This window comes from Lissotriton vulgaris, unplaced genomic scaffold (assembly GCF_964263255.1).
Source record: "Lissotriton vulgaris unplaced genomic scaffold, aLisVul1.2 SCAFFOLD_4134, whole genome shotgun sequence".
Lineage (NCBI taxonomy): Eukaryota > Metazoa > Chordata > Amphibia > Caudata > Salamandridae > Lissotriton > Lissotriton vulgaris.
Genome location: NW_028247047.1, coordinates 45,167 through 58,307, shown reverse-complemented (window position 1 = coordinate 58,307; position 13,141 = coordinate 45,167). Strand labels below are relative to the sequence as shown.

At 43.1% G+C, this 13,141-nt stretch overlaps 1 protein-coding gene across 1 annotated transcript in view; it reads right to left on the bottom strand.

Annotated features, from left to right (window-relative positions):
- LOC147665646 (ectonucleoside triphosphate diphosphohydrolase 6-like) overlaps positions 1 to 13,141 on the bottom strand; it is a 169,901-nt gene that overhangs the window by 112,754 nt on the left and 44,006 nt on the right. The window contains exons 4-5 of the mRNA XM_086949616.1: positions 10,577 to 10,656; positions 5,439 to 5,503 (exon numbers count right to left, since the gene is read on the bottom strand). Of these exons, the coding sequence (XP_086805742.1) occupies positions 5,439 to 5,503; positions 10,577 to 10,656 (145 nt within the window). The remainder of the gene's footprint in view (positions 1 to 5,438; positions 5,504 to 10,576; positions 10,657 to 13,141) is intronic.

The window sequence follows — 13,141 nt, the reverse complement described above, 5'->3', positions numbered from 1 at the left end:
GATGCCCCAGACTTAATTGTCCATTCCAACCCACATTGATAGGGGTTCCACTACTATTGCAAATAAAAGTGGGAAGAAGGGACAACCCTGCAGTGTAAATCGGGAAAGGTGAGGATACGACTGGTTTACCTTAACCCCTTAAGTGCTGCCGTCGGCCATTGGCCGACGGCAACACTACCTCACTGGTGCTGCCTTCAGCCAATGGCAGACGCGGCCCCGCTCGTTTTGCGGAAGTGCCGCACTTCCGCAAAATCGCGGGCGCAGTAGAGGGGTTAACAGATGCCCAGGGAAGTTTGTAGAGAAGTTTCACGCAGGTTTGAAATCTGTGGCAAATAGTGCTTCTTTCAAGAACCCCATGTAGGAAGGACCAAGCAACTGAGTCCAACGTCTTCCCAAAGTCACCTGAAAAAAATTCTTGTCGTTCTGTAGAGAGCTGTGCTAAGTCCAGTGCTACTTGCAGGCAGCCGCAAGCAAAGACTAGTTGCCAGTGTGTCATAAATCCATTCCAGGACTAATGGACTAGGGTTTGGATCACTTCCATAACATGATTGGCCAGCACCTTAGCTAGTACTTTGGATTCAGTATTTTGCAGGGAGATCGGTCTACAATAGGCGCAATCTGCCAGATTTTTGCCTTGCTTGTGAATTACAACTATGTGAGCTCACCTGATATCATATGGTAGGATTCCCTCTCTCAGGGATTCTCCATGTAAGAGGCACAGCTGAGGGGCCAGACTTACCGCATACTGTTTATAAACATTTGACAGGGATGTTTGGGCCTTGGGTTTTGGCTCTGAGCATACCACCTGTTAGAAATGGGAGTCTCAAGTTGGCAGAGGTAGGTAACTTTGTCCAAAGAGGGACCCTTCTTCCTAGTCAGGGTAAGGGGATACACTTGTGAAAATATCCCCTGCTCGCCCCCTTGGTAGCTTGGCACAAGCAGACTGGCTTATCTCAGAGGCAGTATGTAACATATTTGTAAACACATACAGTAATACAGTGAAAACACTACAAATGAACACCACACAGGTTTAGAAAAATAAGTAATCTTTATCTAAACCAAACAAGACCAAAACAACAAAAATCAAAAATACAGTACTAAAAATATGATTCTTAAAAGGAAGAAACAGTTCTGTTCCAAGAAAATGCTGAATGTGACACTTTTACAAAGTACCTTGCATGCGCCGAATAATGCAAGCAAAAAGGGATGCAGGGAAGGTGATGCGTCGGTTTCCTGCTACGGGAGAGGTGATGCATCGGTTCCTTACTGCTGCACAGGGGAGGTGATGCATTGGCTCCTTACCGGAGAGGAGGTGATGCGTCCGTTTCTTACAGTATGGGTAAGTTATGCGTCGGTTTCCTACTGAGTCCCCCAACGATGCAACAGACTTGACGCTCTGATGTGATGTGTGACACTTCGGTATGATGCAATGCGTGAAGATCCGGGATGCGCTGCGATGATTTCAGCTGCGTCCCCTCAATGTGTCGGTTCTTTCACAACGGAGCCTGCGTCAGAATTGGTGCGGTGATCTCGGACGTCGGTGCACAGGATTCGTCGCATGGCAGACACTTCAGCCGCGAGCAGGCACTGCATCGATTCTATGGCAGCGGCGATGATTAGGAAAATTCTTCTCACACTGATGCTTTGGAAACAGGTGAAGTGTCAATTTTGACAGTTCTTGCCGTTTCCCTTCCTAAAACAACCTCCAGAGGTCCAGAACACTAGCAGGCACCTATCAGCAGATCAGAACTCTGAGCAAAGGAGTTCAGGGGGGTGGGGTGACATCTTTGTACCCCCGAGGATTCAGAACAGAGGGCAAGCTCTAATTCAAGCCCTTAGAGATCTTTCTCAAGCAGGGGACACAGCAAAGTCTTTCTCTTTTCCTTGGCAGAAAGTAGCCACTGCAGGCCAACCCCAGACAGCAAACAGCACAGGGGCAGTATTCCTCCTCAGTTTCTCCAGCTTTTCTCTGTGGCAAAGGTTCCTCTTGATTCCCACAAGTAATCTAAAGGTCTGGGCCCCTCTTTTTGTAATACAAAATCCTTTGTTCTCTGTGACACAGAAGCTCTTTGCCCAGCCAAAACCTTTTCGGTCCTCTCTGGTGCAGCTTCCTGGCAGAAGGTGGAGACAGCATTGTCCTTGGCAGACCAGGCCCATTCAGGTGTGAAAGAAATCTCCTCCCCATAGTCTGAAAGCAGCCCAGGTCTATTCAGCCCAGCCCTGACTCACCCTGGAAAAGCAGGACACACCTAAGCCCCCGTGGCTGTCTGAACAGAATGCACCTCCCCAGCCCCTGTCACTCCAAAGCAAGACTGTCAACACACAACCTAGCAGAGGCACACTGGATGGTTAGGCAAGAAAATACCTACTTCCTAAAAGTGGCATTTTCAAACCAATAATGTAAAAATCACCCTCACTAAAAGATGTGTCTTAACATTCTGAGTTCAGGCATATCAAACATTATTTTCCTATATGGTTCCCGTGGGCAATAATGCTCATAAGATGTTATGAGCAAACTTCCCATTCTATCATATGGGACAGATAGCCTTACAATAGTGAAAAACGAAATTGGCAGTATTTCACTATCAGGACATGCCACATACATTAGGGCATTTCCTACCTTTCACATACACTGCACCCTACCCACAGAGATACTTTGGGCCTACCATAGGGGTGACTCACATGTAAGAAAAGGGAAGGTTAGGGCCTGGCAACTGGGTGCACTTGCCAGGTTGACATGGCAGTACTAGACTGCACACAGGTACTGCAATGGCAGGCCTGAGAACGTGTTGCAAGGCTGCTTGTGCAGGTGGCACAACCATAGCTGAAAGCCTACTAGCCACATTTGATTTACAGGCCCTGGGCACACACAGTGCACTGTACCAGGTACTGACTAGTAAATCAAATATGCCAATCATGGAATCACCAATCCATAACAATTCACAAAGGGAGCACATGCACGTTGGCACTGAACAGCAGTGGCAAAATGCCCAAAGTATCTACACCAGAAAAACAAAATCCATCACACAGTAAAAATACAGGAGGCAAAGACAAAAATACCGGGGAAACCCACGCCAATGATGCTAGGTCTAACACCTCCAATCACTTTCATAATGCTATCATTCAAGACCGGGATATCCAATGGCTCTCTATCCTCCAGAAGAGGCTAGGAGGAGTCAAATCATTGATAATAGGGCTGTTCCGCGTCTGAGGCGTCTGCTCCCTGTCCACATATAGTACCTTATAATAATCTGCAAAAGCTTCTGCTACATCCTAGGGGCCAAAGACCAAACCACGTTCCCAATCCTGTATGCATAGGGAAAAATTTCTGTCTCCATGTTGGCTAACCAATTTATCAATTTACCAAATTTATACCCAGCTTCATAGACCCTGTACTTAGTTGCCAGAATGTCCATTCAGACCTCAGTCCAGAGTTTGGTTTTCAGTGTCTACCTAGCCACCTCCAACCTATGGGGTGTAGGCGAGCCTAGGTGTTGCGGGCGCCTACTTTTTGACTCAAATGCAAACCAACCCCTCTTAAACTTATAAATGAGTCCGTTCACATTCCAGTATTGTACACCATGGAAATAGAGACGAGAGGCTTAGCCATACATTTCCAGATCGACCCCATTCAGCTGCGTGAGAACAAAAGAGTAAACCCATAACCAAAACCAGGGCCGGACAGGAAAACAAAAGCAGCCCTGGCAAAAATTTTCAAACCAGCCTGACGCAATCTTTCTTTTCATCAGTCTATTCTCCCTCTTTCCTTCTCGCCTCTCTCTCGTCTCCCTCTACCCTCATCTTCCCCCCAATCTCTCTCGAAGCGTCCCCTTTGAGTTTCTAAGCAAAGTGACAAAGGCATCAGGAGCAGGCCTGGGCTTTCAAAAACAGCCTCCAAGGGCTCGAGCCCACCAGGGAAATGCCAGCTGGAATAAAAGCTCTGACCGGCCCTAACCAAAACCAATACCCCTAACTACCCCAGACTTCTGAAACTGAAGCACTTGTGACACTAATAAACTTAAAAGTGAGTTAAGTGAGGAGGAGCTTTCGTGACTTCCCTAGCGTTGTGCTATAAAATTAACAGTTAGTCAATCAGGAGTCATCAGTGGCAATACTGTGTGTGACATTCAGCATGCTGCTAAGTTCCGAATCAAGTTGTCTGTCTTGCGGGTTAGTCCTATCACTCGCCCCTGAAGAGGAGGTTACTCCGCCACAACAGACCGGTGGCTTTTTTCTCTGTGCACCTGCATCTCACTTTTCAATGGCTTAGCCTGGAGGAGCAGGGAGGGGCCCCTAAACTGTCCCCTCCCCCCCCCCAGGTTTTTGCCCACATCTTGATCAGCATCCGGGGTATCTAAGAACAGTGATTTCCTTTGGAACATTACATTCAATCTGGTGGCATAGAGGAGCATGTATGAGATGAGCATGACTTTTAACTTCGGCATGACTTCAACAAAGGACCCGAGTGGTTTCTGAACGTGAGGGTGTAATCCGGTAATAACAACACCTTGGCTAAATCACAGGTCAGCTCTTTTTTCAGCCTGGCCGAGCGTAGGATAGCGTTAATAAGGGCCTAGCAAACATTTTGGAATTCTCTGAGTCATTGAACACAAAATGGATTGTAAATATTCAATGATGAATAATTTTTATGCTCATGCGTGCAGATTTTTGGCCTTCTTAAAAACACATTTTTTTCCCTTGCTTAGATCTCAATTTTAAATGCTGTACAAGAACATTTTTAGCTTGACACTTCCAACGGAGGTGTAACAGACACGCTTATGTGTACTTCTGTATGTTTTCAAGATCTTTATGAGCCATTTGATTCACATTTACTATGAAGGGGACGTTGAGATTGACTTTAAGAAAATTATTCTAAACAGTTGTATTCTGAGCAAGCTGCTTCATAAACAGAAACAAGATTACTAACAAAAAATATTTGTTTTTCAAAGTAAATGTTGACGGGGTGGATATTTTACTTGCAAAAGTAAATGATGAAACAGGTCAGTGTCTTATTTTTTCTGACAGATTGTTTTCTTGCTGAACCTCCGAAAACATATTTACACAATAGAAAAGTGAATTTCCTGGAAAACCACATTCAGGCCAGTTTTACTCAAAACAGATTACCTTAAAACAAAAACCGAACATTTACTTCCAGTTTTAAAATATTTTAGGATAATATTTGACTGAACCCAAGAGAATTTGGTTTTACTCAAACCAACGAAAGGATACACATTGGTTAAGGATAACTCCATTTATACAAAGCACTATTTATCAAAGTTATCTCTTAGCACAGTTCAATAAAAGAATGTTGATATATTCGTTTAGAGAGCTTGCTGTACTTGAATCCCCTCTATGCGCCAGCGATGTATGAAACTAAAATCATCAACTGTAAATACAATAATTCCATAATTACTAAAACAGGTAAATATATTACGTACATGGCAGTCCTTCGAAGCCTCCTAATATTTTGAGCCTGGCTGACATTAAACCAAGTCCAAGATAACTGTAAAGAGATGAAAATATATTTAATCACAAACATTATTGCATTCGACTCATGTAAACACTTATTTTCCTAAATGAAATAGATGCACTGAATAAACTGCTTTGGGAAAATGCTATATATTACTTTATAAAAAGATAAATAAAATACCTGCAAACTACAGTTCTTCGAAGTGTAAATCTATCATCTTTTTGACACTGTCAATTTTGATGACAGACATTGGAGGTGAATTCCTTTATAAGCAATGCTTCCTAGTTTGAAATGAATTTTGGTTCCTACAGGGAGATCACGGAGAAGCAGTGTAAGGTGGATGGAGTTAATGGAACAGTACATATGTTTTTTAAAGAGTAAATTAGTACCTTGATGGAGGATAGAGAGGAAACATTCGAGCTTACTAGCAGAGTTTCCATAATTTACCTTGGGAGTACCAATTTATTTTCTATCTGAGAGACGTTTGAAGTCTTCAACGATGATTTAAGATTTTTAAAAGTATGTAAAGCAGCTTTAGCTTAGGCTGCTATGTTTTCAATCTGTAACGTCATGAACAGATGCAAGTCATACCACATGGCCGTATGCGATTTCATAGAAAAACAATTTTATGGAATACCATCATTGAGAAACCGTTTCACCCAAACCGTTTAATGGAAATTTGCAGGATGAATGATATTTATCATTGCATAGAAACAAATTCATAGAATGACAGATAAGGTCTATTGGTATTGTGGTTGTTCAATTAAATGACAACACATTCCTTAATAACCGGGTCCATTCTCAATAGACTTGTGACTGCAGTCTAAAGTTGGACAGAGGTTAAAGCTCCTCTTTAGGAGGTTTTGGTAGAGAAGTAATGTGTCCAGTCTTTGGGGTGACTGAGATAGATTCTTTTTTAAGGAGTGATTGAGCACCAACCATTACTGTATAATGGAAGAAATCTACGAGCTTAATTCTAAAAAGGCATTTTGGTGTTTGTAAAGCAATACTCTAGTAATACAGCTTCATATACTACAAAACACAATTCACAAACCTGTGGCTGAGGATCTCCACTTCTACTTCTCCTATCTTGTTTGTATAGAGAGCCCCATCCCCATTTACATAGGAGCATGCTAATACAAAAACACGGACCCACATAGGAGTAAGACAATTGCAATTTACAAAATGAACTTTGAATTAGACTACAATCATAATAGGGACAAAAATATCCTACTCCATTCCAACCATGGAAAAAGTTATGCAGCACACATGGCCAATCACTGGTACTGCAACACCCTCCCCGGAAAACATTGGAGAAAAGCTAGAACACTAACACCCTATATGAAACGATGACATTACATTCTAAATTAAAAATATACATATATATTTTCACAGTGGCAACAGCTAGTGTTTAGCTATAGTTCAGCTGTAGTTTCCATTTAAAAAAATCCGTTTCTAGACCTGCCAATAACTAAGCTAGTAAAGTATGGTCCACCATTCCATATTTGATCTAGTTCTGTGCAGGGAACAAAAAGGTTAGGGGAGCAGAAGGGTCCAAAAAAGATGTATTTTCTTGTTTTAGCTCCCGCAGGAAAATGTGTTTCCACAAAACCACTTGGTATGAAAGTAGAACTTTACTGAGAAAGTGAACTTTTTTGGTTTGGTCTGAATCTGTTCAGTAGTTTTTTAGATATTAGTGTTTGGAAAAGGAATTGGATAGGCTTCAAAGGGTTTGAAAGGGTTAACATTTTTGCAAGCACAAGATCAGAGGCTCCCTGGCACTACCCACACATCAAGATGTAAGGTCGGGTGAATTTAAGCCCAGGGAACACCTAAAAATAGACTCCGGTGTCAGGCATGTGGCGGGCCTTGGGGTTGCCTCAGTTTGTATGGACCACCAAAGAAACTTGCACTGAGGCTCAAATAAACTGTTAAAGCGGGAGTAATCCATGACCGGTTGGTCAAGTCCTTGACACACAGCACTTTAAATGTGCACATCAACTGCAGGAAAGGGGGACTGGAATCAACAGTTGATCGCAAACATGTCAAAGGTGGCACAAGTGAAAAGGAACCTACACAGGCTATACCAGAGGACTGTCAAGCAGAAAACAGAATAAAAACAAAAGAAGAGTACAGCTATGCAAATAAATGCCTGATCATCTAGCACAACCAAAAAGGAATTGATGCACTGGTAGCTTACAGGTAGCAGCACGGGCATGCAAAACCAGGCTCAAATACTAGCTCTGTTCTATGCAAGGTTTTTTACATTGCTTGGCCTTTGGACTCAATGAGTCTGGTGAAAACAGAAGGGACATAACAGAATGTGCAGTTTCTGGAAGGGCATCTCGTTCAAACTTGCATCAGTATCTACTCCTTCAATAAAAATTCTACAAAAGAAACTGGTGAGAGTTTGGAGAGAGGCCAGAGAATGACAGAAACGAAGCGACAGGAAAGCGACTAAGAGTGCAAGAAATGCTTCTGACTGTTTTGTGGTCGCCCAAGTTTTGGGGGCGAGGAATGCCATCGGATGCTGGGATGCCCCCAACGTTCCACTAAGTAACAGGGAATTAGTGCAAGAATGAGGAATGCCACAACTGATTCCCATTGCAACTCCTCATAATTCCCGATTCAGAAGGAAAAACCACTTTCAAGACAAATCGGAATTGCACAAATTTATAATGGGGGCCTTAATGAAGGACGTTTGTGGATGTAATCTAGGTCCCTTGTGAATTGTTTTTTTTCCCCAATGAACACACAGAGAACATGAGTTTTAGCTGTGGCAACCAGTTTTAGGTTTATTGAGGAATTGGAAAGCTTTGACAATTAATAAGATATTAGGCTTTTGCCAATGTAAACGTTATTGCAACTGTCAGTTCTTCAGAGAGTAGTAGCATCAACAGGCTACTATTTTCATGGTTAAAAACCCTAATCTGGTGAAAGAAATGTTTTCAGAATTTCCGATTTGGAATCGGATTCTTGAGCTATCATACTGTATTTCTTTACTACTTTTGCAGAACATCAATCCGTAAAACTGGTCTGCAACAATTACACATAAGTAAACATACGTTTGTCGTGTCATATTCATCGAATGTCAAAGGTGTACTTTTTTTTTTGAGAGTGGGGGGGGCGATCTGTTTATTTGACCAAAAATTTACTCGCCGTAACCCTTTTTGTTTAAATGGTTTCCACAAACATTTTTACCTTGAATGGCTAAAGTCCTTCTAGGTGAAATAAAAAAATAAAAATACAAAAAAAGAGGTTTGTATTTTGTCTCCGGCCTGATCATTTCTCTATACCTATCCCTAGGGGTAAGGGTGATCCCCTACCGACACTGCAACACCCATAAATATATATATATATATATTTGCAGGCACACCACGCCATTTAACTCTCCACATGCCCATCTTTAGTGCTTACCTATTCTTTTCTGCGCATTTGTCTTCTGTCAGTGTTTTTTTTTCATTCCTGACCGGTCTCTTTTATTTGGTGTCTGGGACATGGTAGCCATAAAAAAAGACTACCACAAACCATTTTTTCTGTATCACATCTTTCCTTTTTAAAACACATTTATTCTTACAATGTCTAAAATATTAGGAATTGTATGAATAGATATATTTGGAAGTTTTTCTTGTTTTGTTTATGCCAGACCCAGGATTCAAACGTAGGACCTGGGGATTCAAATAAAGGACACAATATTTTAAAACAGGGGTCCCTTTTCCATGAAAATCTCCACATTTTCGTGGAAATAGTCTTTCCTCGTTATGGCTTTTCTCCAAATTGGTGATTCTTTGGCCTTGTTTCATCAGGCTAGCTCTTGTCAAAATAAAGGATAACATTTCGCGTCTAATGCAATGCATACCTAAATCTAATACAGTCCCTTCTCTCTGTGCACCAGGGGTGTAAATTGTTAAATGTTCACTAAGGGACAAACACTGGTCTGTCGGTAGCCACAAAAGGGTATTCGCAGACGTATATACATCTGTGCTCCAGAACGGTGTGCCTTGACTGTATAAAATTAAACAGTAGTAAATACCAAGCAAGCTGTCACAAGTTACAGGTTCAAGATGTAGTAAGTTTTGAAAGTTTGCGAACACACACGAACAGGGGAGTTTCTGGACTTTCACAAACTCCTCCTAGACCTTGTTCCTACCTTGGAAGCGGTTTTAGAATTGCTATGCTTAGAATTCGAGTAAAAATCCTTTCCCAAGGTGGGAAGGCGAACAGAACACCAAATTTCGCGGGAGTGCAGGTAATGGGGCTTCTCCTCAGTAAGAAAGGTTTTAAGGTGGAGGGACAAACAAAACAGCAGTTATGTATTTCCTCGATGTGTAATTGCACCCTGCATATAATGACATATTGAGAAAATAGAAACATAAAATAAATTAGTACAGCATTACCAATAGTACGCCTGCAAATCTGCGGCAGCCACAGATAATGCTGCAAATATTTGTCACTTACAAAAAGCTGCTTTTTTTATGACTTTGGCCCATATGTATTTGTTTCCTAAAGCCTACTTGCAGTGTTTGAACCACTGTTTAGGTCCATTGCAGCTCTGATCCTCCAAAGTCCATTCATAAAGCAACATATTAAGCACTGTTTCACCAACAGCATTACGTTTTTCTTTAGACTGCATTTAATGAAGTACTCACATTTATCATGATATAAAAAAACATAGCTTTTAATGAACCTTGGAAAAACATGACAGTTCCATTTTAATGTCTCACTTGAGCAGAGAGACAGATGTACCAGAGTAAGCAATGTCGATAAAAACAAAAAACTAGGATGAGTGAATGCTTGCCTCAATCCCAGCCACTGGCAACTACCGGGGGCCACATTCCAGTCCATTGTGTTTATTGTCCACGATGCCACTCCACACATGGACTAGGTATGTGCAAACCAGATTTGGTACTGCTGCTTTAGGTACAGCTAAGCTCAATCAGTCGGGTCCACTGCACAAGGGAGCACTTGAAACCACCAGACCAATGTTGGCATTAATGGTCCTCATCAGTGACGTTACTAGGGACTGAACAAAACCCTAATCCAGCATCAAGTACCGTGGAGCTTTTTCAAACAAGATTGTTTGTAAGGGGTAAACTAATAACAAACCTGTATGAGTAGAGTCTGTACGTAGTGTTAAACATCTGAAAAGAAGTGATGTAGCCCTCGGGAGATAATTGGAGAGTTTTCTGTAAAGCAAAAAACAGGAATGAAGAATTTAATTTCACTGTCTTTCCTGGACATAACCGAAGATGTAGACTGATGCTGCAACAAACCAAAATACTATTTGAGAGAAACACAGCCACAGCAGTGGGCACTGATGTGCAACTATTAATAGCAAAAACGCCAATTTATCTTTTCAATTACGCAGGTAGGTGGTTGAGATTATCTAGACATTTCCCTCTTTCATAGAAAGAAGAAGCAGGCATAGTCCCCGCTTCTTTTTTCTATGAGATACAAAAAACAATGGTCCTGGACCTATACTTCAAAAATGATATATATCAAATTCACAGTATTGAGTTCCAAAGACAATTTCATGAGCACAAACAATAATTAGCTTGCAGTAATCAATACAGTAATTTAAACTAAAGAAGTGCAACAACTCATGTATACTTCACCAAAAATTTATTTTTATATCATATGGTGATCAGTGGATTAGTCACTGTTTAAACGAGGGGGGTAGGGAAGGTAGGTTTCTCCAAACTGAACGTGCAAAAAAGAGGTGCTCTGGTGTTTGTGGGGTGAAATAGAATTTCAAAGTAGTGAAAAGAAGAGAAATAAAAACATTTCAATACTAGACTGGTTATATGTCCCAGTCTTGGCTGGCCTGGCCACGTGAAAATAGTCAAAAACTATTTTAGTATAATTCATAAATACACAAATATGTATCTTTAGGTGGCACGTTAAGAATAGAGCTTGTGGTCCAGGCTACTTATGGGGGTGTTGGCGTTTCGACCAGACTTAGGGCTATGAGGGTGATGTGTGACCTCTGCCTTGCGGGTTTTCTTCAGGACGGTGTAGGGGCAACCTGAGTAGGTATGATGGTCGTGTCATACACCCGGAGGGTTGTGCGGGGCGTGGATTCCTCACATATGATTAAGTCATGATGGGCATTTCCTTCCGTTAGTGAAGGTCGTTAATTCCAAGCAATGGATGCAAAGGGCTTAATGCGGCAGAACCGGCGTCCGTAATGTGGATTCCTCACATATGGTTAAGTCGTACAGGCGACTCCTTCCGTTAGTGACGGTCTCAAATTTCCAAGGCAATGAATGCAAAAGGGGCTTCGTGCGACAGAGTCGGCATCCATATTCCGCCCGAGATGGCTACGATCTGGGGCGACCATTGGTGACTCAAAAAATCTGAACCTGGATTTTGGCAAGTAACAAAAGAATTACAGAAGGTAAGGAAAACTCATGAGAACCAAGTTTACCAAAGTCTAATAAAGCTTCCTTTTAAAAGATGCTATACCTAAAGTAGATTTGTCATCTTTGAAAGATTCCCCCCGCAATACCTAAACAATTTAGCTCGAGGGGGGAACAGAAAGCATTAAAGAAAATCTGCCCGAAAACATTTCTACTTATCAATAACCCAAAGTTTCTGTGATGGTCTCGGAATACAGAAAGTAATATTTGTAAATGTATTAAACAGTGACCAAGTTGCTTCATTACAAATTTTCGTTATGAAAAAGGTAGCATCCGCTTTGCCTTTTGTCAAATGTACAGTAATCCCACAAAGTTGTGCTAGTATTTTTATAACACTTGATACAGATGACAATCCACTAGCATTGCTAATTTACCATTTGCAGTTACATCCTTGGAAGCATTATAATAGGCCTCAGTAGGGGGTGTTTCTAAGCACGCAATGGCGGAGGACATGCCTGGGTAGAGCTCCGGGTTGAGCTCCCCTTCCACAGGCCAATACTCCGGTATAATTCTCTGTACTCAGCCCAAAATAGCAGCAGAGCTGCTTGTAGGCGACTTCTGCTGCCCTGCCAAACCTGGAATCGCGGGTCCGCTCCTGGCCGCTTCAGCTGCGACGTTCGTTGATTGGCTGCTTCCCTCGTTGATACCCCGGCCGGCACTCACGCCTATGCGAGTCCGGGGACGGACTATTGCCGCGAGGCCCTGCAGCAGAGGCCTACATCTGGAAGTCCCTGGGGCGGGTCTGCGACGCTCTGCGCAGACTTGCTGCAACGGAATCCTTTGACCTGGCACTGGAGAGGGCTCACCCCTGGACATTTGCGGCGGACGCCCCCCGGGGAATGGGGGTGCAGTCAGTGCCCCGCATTCTTCGTCCTGCTGCGGCGGAAGCCCGCCTCTCGGCGCTCGTGACCGGCGCCCCCCAGGAACAGGAAACCACATCCTGAGCCCTGCACCCTTTGTCCTACTATGGCCAGAGCTACCTACTCGGTGTAAGCAGCGGACGCTTGTCGGCGGGGGTGCTACACTCTGTGCTGTGAGACCAGGAACCTACCGCTTTTCATAGCTGCAGACCAGCCGCGACAACCGGCGGGCTCCCCTCCGGCTGCTGAGGGTGGGGGAGCTGGCGGTCGCGACGGGGGACGCCCGCTCGCCATTCCACGCTCCTGTCCCCGAGACTGACTGAGGGAGTCGCCTGCCTGGATCGGCCAAGGGGTGAGTGCTGTGCTGAGAGAGGGCGCCCCGCCGGCCCACC